Here is a 16,985-nt window from a genome sequence, read left to right as displayed (position 1 = left end):
GACTATGGTAGTCGATATTTCAATAACCCATTTTCACTAGAAGATCGGGCATCCTTTATTGAGATTTGCATGACTATGGGTACCTAAGAATAGGGAGACATCAGGGTAGGAGGGCCCGTGCTTAGACTTATGCCCAAGCCAGGGATGAATGTTTGTTTGGCTTTGAGACGGAGTCTTGCCCTGTCTCCCAGGCTGGAGTGCACTGGCATGATCTTGGCTCACTGCTACCTCCACCTCCCAGGTCAAGTGATTCTCCTGCCTCAGCCTCCCGAGCAGCTGGGATTACAGGTACGCGCTGCCGCGCCTGGCTAATTTTTGTATTTTTAGTAGAGATGAGGTTTCACTACCTTGGCCAGGCTGGTCTTGAACTCTTGACCTCGTGATCCACCCGCCTCAGCCTCCCAAAGTGCTGGGATTACAGGCGTGAGCCACTGCGCCCGGCTGGATGAATGTTTTTTAAACAACCTTAGGTGTACTACGCAGGTACAGATAGTTCAGAATGAGCCACTTAAGATACTACACCTATGCAGAACAGAGCATTCAGAAGTTTCTTCCCTAAAGTTTGGCTCATCTACGACCACAAAAACCCCAAGAGGTTCTTAAAAGTCAGGGGCTCTGGAATTACCTGCCCAGACAGAAGTCAGAAACTCGGGCCTAGAAATCCGCATTTTAAATTCATTCCCAAGGTGCTCTTCATGTATCTGGTCCACCACTTTAGGGTGCCAAGCTAATGCTTCTTAGATTTGAGCAACCAGTGAAATTACAGAAAGAATCTTCAAGACTTACTTTGAGCTGTCAACTACTATCTCACAAAGAACAATGACAAGCGATAATCATCTCCTTTCATCCTTGTTCCAAAAAATATTATATTTGTCTTTGGAAAAAATCTTGTACATGACCTTTACTGTTGTTTGCTTGGAGGGCTGTGTATGTCACTGCAGTCCAACCTCTGGGAACCCCAAGGGGCTTTGGGCACCACTTCGGGGTGAATGATGGGCCCAAGAGACAAGGCTTACTAGAGAACACCATCATCTTCCATTATTTTATTATTTTTTATACATATATATGCAGATCTGTTTTATGTACAACAATTGGTTCTATCAAATATTCAGACCAAGGCATTCTACTGGTAATTTCCCCCCAAATCAATTCAGGTAAAATTAGATACTTATGCACTTCACGGGCTATCAAAACTTGCGACTTCATTATCAATTTCAGTTCTGAGGTCATACACACAATTCAAAATATACATTAACTAGGTTAAGGCGATAAAAGTGGGCTGAAAGAAACCACAGGATTCAGAACAATGAAACTGTGTATTTTGCTTGCATAAGAGTCATAACATGAACAGCAAGTATTGTGCGTATCTCATAGCTCTTCAGTGGAGAGGAAGCGGCTTCTGAACATCTAAGGTGGCTGCACGGCAGGTGAGAAACAGCTGGTGTGGCCTGCTGGAGGCTTCGCCAAGGGAGGGCTCATTTCTTCTCTGCCTCTCCTTTTTTGGGTTCTTGTTTCAATTTATAATCAGCCAGGGCAGCCTTGATTGCATCTTCAGCCAGCACTAGAAGTAACGGAAGGAAAGAAGCCTAAGTTTCTAGATGCAAAAGAAATGGACTTGGGAATAGAATCTTTAAGAGCTGGGAGGAAGTGGTGCTGGTGGGGACTAATGGAGTAACCAAGCCAGAAAGCTGGGGTGAGGAGTTGCCGGGCACGTCAGCAGCTGCTTCCTGAGCTGAGTTACTCCTGCGGGTGATCCTGGAGACAGACTAGGGTTAAAAATCTGTGATCCCAGGTTAGTTTCTTAGCCTCTTCAACCCTACTTTCTCTTCTATATAACTGGGATAATCATGCTTTTCTTGCCAGGATAGTGTGGGGACTTACAGAAGATGTCTGACACATAGTAGGGACACAGCAAATGTTCTCGCCTGCTCCCATCAAAGTCTAGCTTTGGACAAAATCTTGTCATGATAAAAAAGTTGACATGCCCTTTGGAAAACAGATCATGTCAATCTGTTGATGGGATGGCATTTGCCACATCACCCTCTAGTGATCGAGAGTTTGACCACTTTTATTTAGGAGTCAATATTCAAAGTGAGGCTATGCGGAAAATAAAAACCGAGAGAGCTGGAATGACAGCAGAAAGCAAGCAAATAACATAGAACATCAGCTAAAGGTTTCAGTACCTAAAAAGGCCTAATAAAAGGGCTGGGGATTTCCTGAAACCATGTGAAAATGTTTACAAGTGATGACCTTTCTTTATGGGTACTTAAAATTCCAGATCAAGTGGAAAGAACTTGGGTCTGACCAGGCTTCCTGAAGAATGAGTTAGTGTGTCTGCCCCGGCACCTGGCTCTTCTCCTGTGAGTATTACCCTGGCAAGAGGCCTGACTCTCTGCTGATTTTTAACTAATTTGGTTAGTAAACCTCCATCGATGCGTTAAGACTAATGTTTCTCATTCCTTCTTTCCCTGAGAAGGTTAAGAAATGATGGAAAAAGCATCAGATTTAACACAGAGACCAAACTGGAAAGCCAAGTACAAGTCTTAAGGCATCTGGGCTTTTTTTTAGGATAGCAGGGAGGGGGACATTGTACAACTGGGCTTAGTTGTTCCATATATACAGATGCAGACCCCGACAGGAATAGCATCCAGACACGAAGTGAAGAAATACACAGGAAACAGGATTATGGAGAAAGCTGAGTTTTCTCCTCTGCTGGAAACAGCACAGATTCTGAAATCAAAGATTGGAGCTTAAATTCTGGCTCTCCCACTTATTAGCCATGTGATGTGGGTGTCTCAACCCAAGCCTTAGCTTCCTCATCCATAAGAGGGAAGTAATGACATCTAGTGTGCACTCAAGGATATTTGTGAGGTTTAGAAATTATGCCCATCAAGTGCTCAGTATGATGGCTGGTGCATACCTCCTTCTGGCATGATTCTCTTAGGGATGAATGTGAGACCATGGGGGCTCTAACCCTCTGCAGGTTGTAAGGACAGACACATGAGCTCTAATTCTGAGGGTTATAAACATGGGCTCCATGACCTAAAAGGACTGTTGCAAACCAAGCTGAAATTACTGCCAAATGTCCCAGCTGACTGGTATGGAGAGCAGAGACTTACTGGAGCAGTGCAGTTTCACAGGAGGAAGGCAGAGCTCCTTGGCGATATCTGTGTTTTTGATAGTCAAGGCTTCCTCCACCTGAGAGGCATAATGGAAAGATGGGCAGTTTTAGCAATGCTTTATCTTGTGAGGGCCAGACAATAAAAAAGGGAGGCCAAAGAGGCCCTCAGGGTTGGTGGGGATGATTTCTGTTTAATAACTCAAAGGGTTGAGGGTCTTCTCAGGACTCCCACTTTATCAAAGCTGCAGCTGGGATTCTCAAGCATGAAGTATACACAGCTGCACTGCCTGGCTTGGGTAAGCAAAGACAGCCCAGACACTTCTCTAAGCCAGGAGTGGAACCTGTGAGAAGTCTCTTAGGGATCTCCTTGTGGCCTGTAACAGGAATCTTTTCCTTAAAAGGTAGTGATTTCCTGTGCTGGTTTTGTGAATATCAGCTTCTCGATGTCCTCATACGAAATGTTAGGATAAATCCTTTCGACTAGAAGTGCCGAATGGCATGAGAGAGGTTGGGAAGATGTCAGGTAAGTAGCACAGTGGCAGTGGCACAGCCGAGTCAGGCCGAATGCTCTCTTTGGTGTCCCCTTTGCCTGTAGGAGCATCTCCTCCAGATCAACCGAAGAGGATGCCTGGGGTCTGGTTGACAGCCCTGGGGGATAATGTGAGGCAGGCAGATCCTTGCCCATGGTAGAACAGTACCCCACTGCCTTACAGAAAACCAGATTTCCCAACAGCCGGACTCTTTGACTATGTTTATCACTCAATTTCCCAATTCTGCTAACCCTTCTTGGTTAATTCAGGTTCTGCTCCTGAAACTCAGATGGGAGATCTCAAGGTTAAAGAAATGTCCTCTCTCCCATTTTCTGATCACAATTCACAGTCCCCTAAGGGCCAGGTTCTGGGAGCAAAAGTGCCTTGTTTCATTTCTCCCTTCACCTGAGGACAGTTCCTGACAAATCACTTCAGAGCTACCTCCTGCCACAGCAGGTTAGGTCTGAGCTTCTTGGCCCACAGGAGCTTGCCAGCCAGAAGGCTGTGTGCCACAGGAAGCAGGTGGCACGTGGCCTGGCAAACTGCTCTGCTGTGGAGCTGGCCAGCTTCCAAGCATGCTCCTCCATGACTCAGCTCCCTGAACCTGGTCCCTTGGGGCAGCAAAGATGAGTGCCTTGCTGGTTGGCTTTTCTGAGAGGTTTTGACAGCAACTGGATTTTAGAAAGTCCAGCTCTTCACTGTGTTTGGGACCTTTGACCTCTGCAGCTACCAGGGAAAGACACTTGGGAGACAAAGGGACGAAAAAGTTCTAGCTCTTTATTATCTCTGCCTTTAGAGGGCTTGCGATCAGCCACCTGGATCACTGTTCTGATTTCGTTGTTCACTTTTCCCCCACCCTTGCTGTGTTTTTGATTATTTAATCCCTCTTTTAACACAGGCTAGTTTATTTCACCAATTCTTATAAGCCACCTAGAACCCTTCCTGAAACATGAGAGGAAATATACAAGAAAATAACTACCTTATAACAACTCTCTGACTTGAGAAATTATAAGAGCATCGGTAACCTTACAGAAAGCTAAAGATTTCTTTTAAATTCTATTTTGTTAGAGGGACAGGTGAGGATCTTTTTTGTATGTAATTAACACCCAAACAAAAAAATAAAAATGATCAACAAGAAAAAAACCCAAACAACACCTAGTAGAATGATCCATAATTCCCAATTTGAAGAATTGATAATATAATCAACATCTGTGTAGGAGAAATTTTAAAAATTTAGAATATTTAAAAAAAAGTCATAGTTACTTGTTTTTGATCCATTAGATTTGTGAGCAACCTTACCGTCTTTCCTTTCACCCATTCAGTGGCTAATGAGCTGGAGGCAATTGCGGAACCACAGCCAAATGTTTTAAACCTAGCATCCACAATCTTCCCCTTTTCATCCACTTGAATCTAGAAAAGAGACAAGAGTTAAGTGGTGAGTCCTGGGACCACCCTCTGGAACCTGGCACTCACGAAGGTTCACGGGGGCCTTCCCCAAGGGCTTTGGGCTTGCTTTCCACACTAAGTGATGGCATTAATTACTGACTTTGCCTTGTTTCAAAGAGCTCAGTGATGAAAAGTGAAATGCAGGGACAACTATCCAGACCCAACTGAGAAAGATCAGCTGAAAAATATGTCCCTCCACTCCAATATTCTTTTGTTTTGTGACTCTGGCCTGCATTTTGGCTATGAACTTCTATTTGAGGAAGTCTGCTCACAGCTGCTGGGGCAATCTGCCTCTTTAAACACTGAGAGAGTCCACAATAAAGGTCTCTGGTTAATACTTTTTTCTTGGGCAGCAGATTACACTTAGTGGTTTCCTCCTGTTTTGTTTCTGTATTCCAAGATAGGTATAAAGACCTCTGGCAAGCTGCCCACTCACCATGAAGCAGCAGATTGGCGCTACAACTACAGTTTACCCAAAGCACTAGACACTATTTTCATGTTTCCCCCAATCTGGGGACAGGTTTCATTTACTGTTTCTTGTCTCACTGGGGACTGCTAGCTCACTGGGATTTTCCTTTGATCAGTAAAATTCACAAAACTCTTTAGTTGGCTGAAGTTGGAATTTAAACTGATACAGTGAGTACAAAAATGAGATTACTTTTCTATTTTGGAAAAAGTTGGCATAGTACACTAGCCTAGCAAAAGAGCTACGATTGAGGCCCTGCTCCAGTCATACCTAACATGGACTCATCCCATCTCACAGGAATAAAGATGGACACCAAGTGAAATGCTGTATGCGCAAGTGCTTCGTAAACTTAAAGGGATTATTGTTCACTATTAAAAGACTAGCCATACCTGTAATTTCATTACGTCACCACATGCTGGAGCCCCCACCAGTCCAGTTCCAACATTTTTAGATGTCTTGTCAAGGGACCCCACGTTTCTAGGATTTTCATAATGATCAACAACCTAAAATGAGAGGGTTAAGATAAATCATGTTCACTCTCTATTGGTACTGGTCTCTGGTTTGATGGTAAGCTCCTCGGTCAGCATCTTGAACCTGGCAGGCAATCACTAAATACCAAATTTCACCTGAGTAGAAAGGTCTACACTCATGTCAATGAGAACCATTTGTGACCCCCAATTCCTTTTGTGTCTCCTCTACAATACTTCACAGATTTGAGATACCTAGAAGAAAAAAAAAATCAGTGAAATCATGTCTTAGTTCCATAAGGTTTTTACAAAAATACTTGACTTTTACCCACCTACATCACCAGACTTGGGCTCAAACAGCAGTTTTGTTATTTTCAAATAAAATCCATCCTCAAAGGATGATTACTATTTAAAAATTCTAAAGATAACCATGGCCCAGGGAGGGAAAGCTTTCTTAGAAGCCTTAAGGTGACTGTTACACAGGGAACAATGGTATGGAATGTGTACGTTTATGTGTCTTTTAAAATAAAAACAGTGCCATTACCGTATTTCAGAGCCTGTCATCACCCTGGTGCAGCAGCGCACCCTGGCTGCTGAAAGGCTGCTAGTCCAAGTTTCTTCAGGGTGTACCCTCAACAAAACACACCCCCGGGAGGGGGAGGAGTGAAGAAGCCCTTGGAGAAAGGGCAGAAGCCAGATCAGAATAAACATCCATTCGAACTGGCACACAGAAGGCCTTAATAACCTTGAGGTTTGGTTACTGGTTAGTAGTAAGCACGCCGATCTTCCGGTTCCCTTTTCCCCCCCATCTGACTAAGGATTTTGAGTCCAAGTAAAAGGGACCTCAGGATAGTACCTAATGTAGGGGCCTTTTGTGCCACGTTGATTTATGGCATTCTTTAGTTTCTCGAGTGGGAGTCTCACGTCTGGGGGACTTTGCGCCACCAGACAACAAGGGGCTGCAAACTATGCATCTATCCCTCCTTCCCCGCCAAAAAAACCCCCAAACAAAGCAAAAACATTACGCATGTTGGTTACAAGCCTGACTCCCCTATGCACTCCTAAAGCAGTAATACAAACGGTCTCCTCATGCTGGGGCCGATGTGCCAGGAACCATGCCAGGACTCCACGCACAGTATCCTTTGTAAGGGACAGCTGAGAGCCCCCCATTTACACCTGGGGAAACAGGTTCAGAAAGGCGCAGTGACTAGCCCAAGGTCATCTGGCCAGGGCCGCGGCGTGGCTGAAGCCGGAGCCCGCTTCGGGGGTACGTCTGTCCCTGGACTCAGAAAGACAAGTCCCAACAGGACCCTGCCTCCTGGGCTGTTGGCGAATTTAAAATTGGGACGCACGAAGTCGTGGCCAGCGGCGGGGCCCCCTGGAAGTCGCCGCCCGATGAGCGGTATCAGTTGCAGTGAGCCTCACTGCGCAGCAAGGGAAAGTGAGTCAGGGTAAAGACGTGGGAGGGGACAGCTCCTAGTCCTGGCTGCTCAGAACCCCGCGGCCGCCCCTCCAGCCCAGGCCTCTGCCGAGTCGGCATTCCGCGCGTCCCCTCTTTTGTCCCTACCTTCTTGTGATAGAGTCGGGCCGGGGCCGACAGCTCCCGGGCGGGCAGGCGGGGGCTCCGGAGCAGCAGAGCCGATGCCGCCCGCCTCAGACGGCCAGCTCCAGCCGCCGCCATCTTGCCGGCTTGCGCCTGCGCCAGTCCACAGCGACGCCGAGGGGCGGGGCGAATCTGCAAGTCGGTTCCGAGCTGGGAGCGCGCCTCTCTGACGTCACCGAAGCTTTGCGCCTGCGCCTTACCGCTCCGTGCACGCGTCCGCCTTCTGGCCCCGCCTTGACCACGCCTCTCGGGGGCGGGCGGGGTCGGGAGCGGGAAGGTCTGAAGTCGCGGGAGGGCTTGTTCTGGGTGCTGGATTCTGGTTGAGAGAGGACCTCAGGCTTCTGCAGTGTGGGGCTCAAGTTCGCTTTCACAAAGCCCGCTGCGGGAATGCGGCGCAGAGGACCACCGAGTCCACTTTTCCTAACCCTATTTTGCAGCTAAGGAAGCTGAGATTCAGGGCAGTTTAGTAACTCCGTCCAAGGTCGCTAAGGGCTTATGTTCAATTAGAATTCGAACTTGGGTAATCCTGGGTTAGAATCCTGGTTCGGTTCCTTCCTGGCTGTGTGTCCCTAGACGAATGGTACCGGCTTGCTAAGTCTGAATCTTCCCTTTTGTATTAATTCGAGGACAATTGCTTCATCATGAAGCCAGCATCTGTGTCGAGTACCTACTATGTGTCAAGGCGTTCTACTAGACCCGGGGATCCAACGGAAAGCAAAACAGACATAATTCCTGCCCATTAAGCTTGCTAATGAGGGAGCAAGGTAGGGATAGAGACACACACCAATACTTTCCTACCTCAAAAATGGTAAGCTTAAGAAGGAAACGAATACCATGTCCTGATTGAAAAAAAATGAATATATGTCTATTTTTCTCTCTAAAACAGCAAACTCAATTTATATGTCAGTGCCTAGCAATTAAGAATTTCTAAAGAAATGCGTATTAATGTAATCATTTACTGTTGGTTTGCAGTATGTGATCTTATAAAACCGGAAAACTCACGTGTATTTTACGTCTACTAGGTACCAGACGTTTACATAAAGGGGAGGAATCTGGGAAATGGATTTTTCTCTTGAATGGTGAAATCGATCCTTCCCCGAGGACCTGCAGTTTTCTTTGCGTTTGAGGCGCAGTTGCTGGGGAGACTAAACCCAAGCGCCAGGTCACATTAGGCGATAAGTAAGGCATTTATTTGAAGAATCACTTTGACCTTCTCAAGATGGCGCCAAATTCTTCACTACAGACATCATTCTCGCTCCATGACTTCCTCTATGGCCTCCACTTCCTGCCCAAAGACCCAACTTTTGCCCGAAGTTGTGACGGAACGCATGCCGTGATAATGAGTTTTTTTAATCTGGTGGGAGCTTTTACAAGGGTATAAAATAATATGGATTTAGTGTATTTGGATATTTTCCCGTTATCTAAGGTTCCCAGTTTCCCTTTCAATGGCAAGAAAACGGGCTTTTGATAAGGCGCGCGCCGCGGGCAGCTTCTGCCTCAGCGGGTCTTCGGCGGCCGCGGGAAGACCCGAGAGTCATTAGAAGCGCAAGATGGCGACTGCGGCCGCAACCTCGGCTTCAGAACCCGAGGCTGAGTCCAAGGCTGGGCCCAAGGCTGACGGAGAGGAGGATGAGGTTAAGGCGGCTAGGACAAGGAGGAAGGTGTTATCGCGGGCTGTGGCCGCTGCGACGTATAAGACCATGGGGCCAGGGTGGGATCAGCAGGAGGAAGGCGTGAGCGAGAGCGATGGGGATGAGTACGCCATGGCTTCCTCCGCGGAGAGCTCCCCCGGGGAGTACGAGTGGGAATATGACGAAGAGGAGGAGAAAAACCAGCTGGAGATTGAGAGACTGGAGGAGCAGGTGGGCCCGGGGGTGGGCAGCGGGCATCTTCCAGTCTTTCAGGTCCTCGGGTCCCCGTGTCCTGGCCCGCCTCCCTAGTCCTCGGCGGCGATAAAGCCGCCAAGGCTGCAAACCCGCTTTTCCTGACCGTAGCTCCTGTCATTTGAGTGCTTACTGCGTGCCCAGTGCCTTGCAAACGTTATCCCATTGAATCCTCGCCACGACCCTGTGAAGGAAGCCCTGTTATCTATCTATCCCCATTTTACTGGGGGAAACAGGCTCGTGAGGAAAGTCTCTTGCTCAAGATAACACTTCCTGCAAGTCAGGCCTTGTACTTTGATCCCATTCCAGAACTCCCACTCTTAACCACACGTCCAACAGTAGAAATAAACTCATTCGCAAGAGAGTGTTATTTTGTTAGTAGGAATGACAGCGATGATGAAACTTGTGGTAGGAAAAATATTGACCGCGATGGTGATAATAAAAATAGAAAGGTTTCTGGTTCTGGAGGTTAAGGCCTCAGTTCTAGCTGTTCCACTCTTGTATGTGCTTGTAAGAATTTCTTAATTTCTCTGACCCTCTCGGCTTCCTTATCTGCAGATTGGGAGCAACGATTTCTGCATAATATAATTGTTGTGACAGTAACTATAGCTCAGTGCCTAGCATCTAGTCATAACATGGTTTCTCATTTGTAACCTTATGAGGTGGTGATATCTACTGTATAATCTAGGATCTCAGCAGGAAATAGGTGGCACATTAACTTAGGATGATCTGAGAGAAAGTCAATAAAGGTGTGGGTAGGGAAATCAGGAGTGAAGGTTTAGTATCCCATGGCTAGTAACTCCAGAACCTGGTGTCCATCTTTGGGCCGGAAGGGGTGAAGGGTGTGATCTGAATTGTGTGGAGAGGGCACCTGAGACCTGCTGATAACTTTGTTCAAGGGATGCAGCCCCAGTTTCCTGTCAAGGATTGGGGTGGGGGAAGAAATACCCTGACCTCTCTTTCTTCCTCCCACCAAACTTCTGTTGGTGCCTCCTGCTGGGCAGACCCATCTGGAAGCTGGAGAGCCAGGAAACCTGTACATGAGGTCTATACTCGGGGACACAGGGCAGGGAGGAGAGGGTAGGGTGTTTTTGGAGGGGGCAAACAGAAGAGACGGAGCACATTCTCTTTTTTTTTTTTTTGTTGAGACAGAGTCTCGCCCTGTCACCCAGGCTGGAGTGCAATGGCACCATCTCGTCTCACTGCAACCTCTGCCGCCCTGGTTCAAGCGATTCTCCTGCCTCAGCCTCCCCAGTAGCTGGGATCCAGGCACGCGCCATTGCGCCCTGCTAATTTCTGTATTTTTAGTAGAGACGGGGTTTCACCATGTTGGCCAGGCTGCTCTTGAATTCCTGACCCCAGGTGATCCACCCACCTTGGCTCCCGTAGTGCTGGGATTACAGGTGTGAGCCACTACGCCCGGCCCACATCTCTTTTTATAGATGAAGAAACAGAGGTTCAGAACAAATGATGAAATGATTTGCTTTAAGTCATTCATAGTGGGATTTACACTTAAAATGTGGACTAGATGCCACACTGGATGTGAAATCACTCAGTGAATGTGAAGTTGCTAATCTAGTTTACTCATTAAACCTTAGTGAGTGTCAGTTTCCTCATAATACTCTCTCTGGCACTGATATTTTTGTTAGGATATTTTGTTATGAGATACTAATGTCATCCATTGGTATAGCTTGTCCCACCCATTACATTTGATTGTCAGAAGAACCAGTTGGGGTTGGCAAGTGGTTACCATTTCTAGTTTTTCTACTTTTTTTTTTGAGACGGAGTCTCGCTCTGTCGCCCAGGCTGGAGTGCAGTGGCACAATCTCGGCTCACTGCATGCTCCGCCTTCCGGGTTCACGCCGTTCTCCTGCCTCAGCCTCCCGAGTAACTCCCGCCCGCCACCACGTCCGGCTAATTTTTACTGTTTTTAGTAGAGACGGGGTTTCACCGTTTTAGCCAGGCTGGTTTTGATCTCCTGACCTCGTGATCCGCCTGCCTCGGCCTCCCAAAGTGCTGGGATTACAGGCGTGAGCCACCGCGCCCGCCCTCTACTTTTTATAAATAAGTGTGCTGAAGCTAATTTAGTCTTACTCATTCAGCAAACACAGCGTGACACTGGGTACCAGATTGACTGTGTCCCTGCTGTTGTTGATATTATTTCTTCAGACTGCTAGTCCTGGGCCTTTTGATGAGCCTATTCTGTGAGGTGAGGAAAGAGAGGTTTGGGACCAGAGAGGTTAAGTCCTGGGTGAGGGTAAACAGCTTGCTAAGGAGCAAGAGAGGGGAGAGCAGAGGTCTCTGGCCACTAGTACTCTGCAGTTGCCTGTCCTGCCACGGATCACCGAGGATAGGATGGAGTTTAGAATGTGACCACACAGGATAGGACCCGGCAAGTGATGAACTGAAGACCCTCTGGCCTTATCCTCTTTGTCCTGCGGTCTAGAAATGGACTTTTCCAATTTCTCCAAGCCTCCCACCCACCTCATCCTGATCCCACAGGTTCTTCCTGCTGTAACTGTGGAGCATAATGATGAATTGCTTCCAAATAGGTCTGTGAGAAACTTGGCCTTGCCATATTTGAGAGTTCTGGTTCTCATCCCTGAGTGTTGATTTTTTTATTTTTTATTTTTCTATTTTTTTTTTTTTGAGAGCATCTCACTCTTGCCCAGGCTGGAGTAGTGGTGTGATCATGGCTCCCTGCAGCTGGGACCTCCCAGGCTCAAGTGATCCTCCCAGCTCATCCTCCAAAGTAGCTCGGACTACAGGCATGCGCCCCCAAGCCTGGCTAATTAAAAAAAATTTTTTTTGTAGAGATGGGTTCTTACTATGTTGCCCAGGCAGGTGCTGAATTCCTGAGCTCAAGTGATCCTCCTGCCTCAGCTTCCCAAAGTGCTCGGATCACAGGTGCAAGCTACCGCACGTGGCCTTGATTATATTTTATGGAAGCTGGCAGTTTGCTGTGGTATCTGTCTAACAAAAGCAGATATTTTCCATTATATGTGTTTGTGCGCTGAAACTAAAAGTGGCACTTCGTGGTGGCTTCGGCAGATTTGTCAGTGCAGCAGTACAGAGACTATAGCTTTGCAACCCTGTGTGAACCCAAGCCTTCCATTGAGTAGTGGAAAGTCCTTGTACAAGTTATTTCAGCTCGCAGAGCCTTGGGTGTCCCAGTTAGTAAAATGAAGGTTGTATTAGTGCTTTCCTCATGGGACTGTTGTGGGGCGTGGCACAATGTGCGTAAAGCGCCTGGCACAGTTTGGCGCATAATAGGTGCTGCTCCATTCTCCCTTCCCTGCCTTTCCCTTGATTGCACCAGTTGTTTTCTTTCCATCAGTCCTCTCTGTTATTTCTCCCCCATTCTACTACAGCTAGGTGTAACACATTTTTCACATTGCTAGGGAGTTAAATCAGTTAGCAGATCATATTGTGATTGGTTAAGTTTCCTTTAAAGCATCTATGTTATTAATCCCAGCTACTCGGGAGGCTGAGGCAGGAGAATCACCTGAACCCGGTAGGCAGAGGTTGCAGTGAACTGAGATCACACCACTGCACTCCAGCCTGGGTGACAGAGCAAGATTCCACCTCAAAAAAAAAAAAAAAAATTATGTCATTAATGATGTTCTAAGACCAGAATAGACCAGCATATGTACTCATTTATCAGTATAGATTGAACTATGTGGAAATAGCTCTTTTAAGTGCATTTCAGTATGTATTTAATATATGTACTTTCAGAGTACTTGTCCATATATAGTATCTTCATCATTTTACCCTAAAAATCAGAAGTTTACACCAAAAGCCACACCTTAAAGGTCAGCTTCTTGACTTTAGCGACTTTTATACCTTTTTCTTCTGCTGATCTACACATGGTGTTCATGTGAGGGGCACTTGCCTACGTAGATATTCGTGACACTGACTAGCAAGTGCTCTCCCATTCCTGTTCGTGCTCTGCAAGCACGCTCTAGTGAGTTCAGACTGGTGATGTGGTGGGGAGAGCCTTGAATGTTCTTTAATGAAGAAAGTGTATCCTTCTCAAACTTCACTTCTCAAACATCCCAAAGTGCGGTTACTTTGTGTGACACACTTGATAGGTGATTTTGAAACATCAGTATGTCATGATAGCCCATTTAAGAACCAGAGCTTTAGCCCAGCTCTTTCATGGTACAGATGAGGAAACAGAACAAGTGGGGATTAGAACACTTGTGTCCTGATCTGGTCCAGTGCTTTTCAGCCTATCATGTGATCATCGGATGAGTTCAGCTTGTCAGGTTTTATGAATCATAAGCAGGAGAACATTGCTACAAGTCTTAAGATTTAAAACTTAGAGATTGTGTTCTTATCTGTAATTGATTATTATCTTTTGGCATGTAATTTGATAAATACAAAGCAGTTCACATCATATACAAGAGTTTCCCACCAGATGCAGTGGCTCACACCTGTAGTCCTAGCATTTTGGGAGGCTGAGGCAGGATGATCCCTTGAGCCCAGGAATTGGAGACCAGACTGGGCAAGATGGTGAGACCCGTCTTTACAAAAAATAAATTTAAAACATTTAGCCAGGTGTGGTGGCGTGAGCTTGTAGTAGCAGCTACTCAAGAGGCTGAGGCGGGAGGATCACTTGAGCCCGGGAATTTGAGGCCGCAGTGATTCGTGACTGTGCCACGGCACTCCAGCCTGGGTAAGAGTGAGACCCTGTCTCAAGAAAAAAAGAGAGTTTCTTAAAGTCACTGTTTTTCAACCTGGGGGTCACAGTCGTAGGTCATGAATTTATTTTAGCTGAAACAGCCAGTGCCACCTGAGCCATAGTGTTTTTCAACTGCATGGGTCTGTTTTGGGCTGTCTCTTCAGTTTGTCTAACCTGTGCCAATTCCACTGATTAACTTATTGCTAAGGCTTGCTATCTGGTAAGACAAATCCTCCTACCTGCTTTTTTTCTTTCCTTGCGGGGTGTTTTGGCTTTTTCATATAAATTTTAGAATTATTTTGTCAAGGTCTGTGAAAAACTCTGTTGGTTTTTTTATTTGAATTGCATTGAATTTATGGATTATTTAGGGGAGAATTGACGTCTTTGCCATAATGATTATCTAACCCAGAATATGCATATAACTCCATTCGTCTAGGTATTGAATATTCTTTCTATTTTTGAGACATGGTCCTGCTCTGTTGCCTAGGCTGGAGTACAGTGGCATGATCTCAGCACACTGCAACCTCCGCCTGCTGGGCTGAAGCAATCCTTTCACCTCAGCCTTTCGAGTAGCTGGGACCACAGGCATGTGCCACCAGACTCAGCTAATTTTTACAATTTTTGTAGAGACAGGGTTTTGCCCTGTTGCCCAGGCTGGTCTTGAACTCCTGGACTCAAGTGATCCGCCTGCCTCGGCCTCACACGGTGCTGGGATTACAGGTGTGAGCCACCGCCCCCGGCCAAGTCTTTAATGTCTTTCAATCAAGTTTAAAAACATTTTGCCATACAGGTCTCACACATCTTTTGTTAGATGTATTTCTAGGTACTTTATAGTGCTTGATGTTTATGCTATCCTATTTAAAATTACATTTTAAAGCTTGCTGGTTTATAGAAATGTAATTTTTTTATTGTAAAAAACATATAATGTAAACTTTGCTATCTTATTCTTAAGTGTATGGTTCAGTAGTGTTAAGTATAGTCACATTGTTGTGAAGCAGATCTCCAAAGTTTTCATTCGCATATATACAACTCTGTACCCATTAAACAGCTCTCCTTCTCCTTCCTTCCCAATCTCCTGATAACTACCATTGTAGTTTTCTGTCTCTATGAATTTGACTGGATACTTCATACAAGTGGAATCATACAGTATCTCTTTGTATATAATTGATTTTTATACATTGTTCTTATTGCTTGTCACTTTGCTAATCTTGTTTATTATTTCCAAATGATTTGTTTGTAGATGAGTTTTGGTTTACTATACATTGATGTCATCTGACCATAATTAACAGTTCTCATTCTTTTCTCTATATCCGTTTCTTTTCCTTGCCTCATTGTTCAAACCCCAGACCTCCAGTACAGGGTTAAATAGAAGGCGATACTGGGAAGCTTTTTGTGTTTTTTAAAAGGAATTTTAATGTATTATTAAATTTATTAAATATAAATATATAATAAACAGTATAATAAATATATAAATATAAATATGTTATTAAAATATATTTATTGCAGATTTAAAAAATCAGGTTAAGGAAGTGCCTTTCTATTCCTAGTTTGCTAATTCTTAATTTTGACTCATGAATGGATGTTTTAATCAAATGCTTTGTCTTCATTGAGGTAATCATCTTTTTTTTCCTCAAATCTGATGGTGGAAAAATTATACTGGATGATTTTGTAGTGTAAAAACACCCTTGCATTCCTGGGATAGACCCAAATTGATCATTATGTATTGTTCTCTTTATACATTTCTGATTTTTTAATATTTTATATAGAATTTTTGTATTAGTGCTCTTAGTGAGATTGACCTGTAATTTATTGAATTCTGTGTGCCAGGTAGGTAAAGAATCTAACCAATTCAAGGCATAAGACATACAAGGTACTTATCCCATGAAGCCTTTAGGTCATGATGGAAATAAACACGATGATGAGATGGAAAACAGTTTGCAGCATATAGGGGGCTACTTAAGAAAGAGTGGCGTAAGAGCGGGGCCGGGGTCTGGGGGGTTGCCCTCTGAGGAAGTGAAGTTTATACCTGAAGTATGAAAAGGAGTGGCTAGGCAGAGAGAAGGGGAGAGATCCTTCTGGGCTGAAGGAGCAGCAGGTGCCCAGCCCTGAGATTGGAGAGACGTTGGAATGTTTGAGTTACATGAAGCTGGCTGCCATGTTGAGAGGCCGGTGGTTTGAGATGTAGCTGGAGAGATGAGCCCAGCATGCTGGGATTGCACATGAGGCAGGGATTTGCAAATTGTTCCTAGGATACTGGGAAGCCATGGAAGGGTTTTACTATTGTAATTAGTAGAGAAAGATAATGAGTTCTTGTTTAAAATCTAAACACTTGAACAAAACCCTGTAATCCTTCATATTTGTATTCTGTGAATGGTTGGTCCTTGTCCCCACTCCATTTAAAGGTTCACTGGCTACTTCATTGTTAAAATTTTTATCCCAAAGTTCAAGTAATCGTATTCATTGGCTGTCTTTCTGTATTTTAATTAAATAGCTAGTATCTGGATTATTAGGGTATGTTGTCAGATGGTAGAGTATAATTTGAATGAAGTATAGGTAATCTTTTATCTCTGGAGAGGGAAATATTCCTAAAATGTGGCAGATGTTGGAAGAGTATATACTAATGAAGTCTTGGTATACAGACTTAAATTATCCCTATATCCCAACAAAAGCTTTTTAAACAATTCACCTTTTTATTTTGAGATAATTGTAGATTTCCATGCACTTGTAAGAAATAATAGAGAATTTTGGTGTACTTTTTACCTAGTTTCCCTCAATGATAACACTT

General features: G+C 45.1%; 2 protein-coding genes across 5 annotated transcripts in view; one reads left to right on the top strand and one right to left on the bottom strand.

Moving 5' to 3' along the window:
- Window positions 1-1,028: 1,028 nt before the first annotated feature.
- ISCU (iron-sulfur cluster assembly enzyme) lies at window positions 1,029-7,837 on the bottom strand. Of its 3 annotated transcripts, none has more exons than XM_009248200.4 (6): window positions 7,598-7,746; window positions 6,190-6,285; window positions 5,953-6,066; window positions 4,951-5,061; window positions 3,120-3,198; window positions 1,029-1,561 (listed from the first exon to the last, which is right to left on the bottom strand). In XM_009248200.4, exons 2-6 carry the CDS (start codon window positions 6,226-6,228, stop codon window positions 1,476-1,478), a joined length of 429 nt encoding a protein of 142 aa, XP_009246475.1. In that variant the 5' UTR covers window positions 6,229-6,285; window positions 7,598-7,746; the 3' UTR covers window positions 1,029-1,475. The 3 variants fall into 3 exon arrangements, with proteins under 3 accessions (XP_009246475.1, XP_054383587.1, XP_002823747.1); XM_054527612.1 differs by lacking the exon at window positions 7,598-7,746 and adding an exon at window positions 6,575-6,704; XM_002823701.4 differs by lacking the exon at window positions 6,190-6,285 and having other exon boundaries at window positions 7,598-7,837.
- Window positions 7,838-8,814: 977 nt separating this feature from the next.
- Window positions 8,815-16,985, top strand: part of SART3 (spliceosome associated factor 3, U4/U6 recycling protein) — a 38,970-nt gene continuing 30,799 nt past the window's right edge. The window contains exon 1 of one of the 2 annotated variants that reach the window (XM_009248194.4): window positions 8,815-9,495. In XM_009248194.4, the coding sequence (XP_009246469.2) occupies window positions 9,184-9,495 (312 nt within the window). In that variant the 5' untranslated portion in view covers window positions 8,815-9,183. 2 annotated transcript variants of the gene reach the window in all.

Source organism: Pongo abelii, chromosome 10 (assembly GCF_028885655.2).
Source record: "Pongo abelii isolate AG06213 chromosome 10, NHGRI_mPonAbe1-v2.0_pri, whole genome shotgun sequence".
Classification (NCBI taxonomy): Eukaryota; Metazoa; Chordata; class Mammalia; order Primates; family Hominidae; genus Pongo; species Pongo abelii.
Note: the sequence above shows the minus strand (reverse complement) of the source record. Positions and strands in the feature narration are given on the sequence as shown.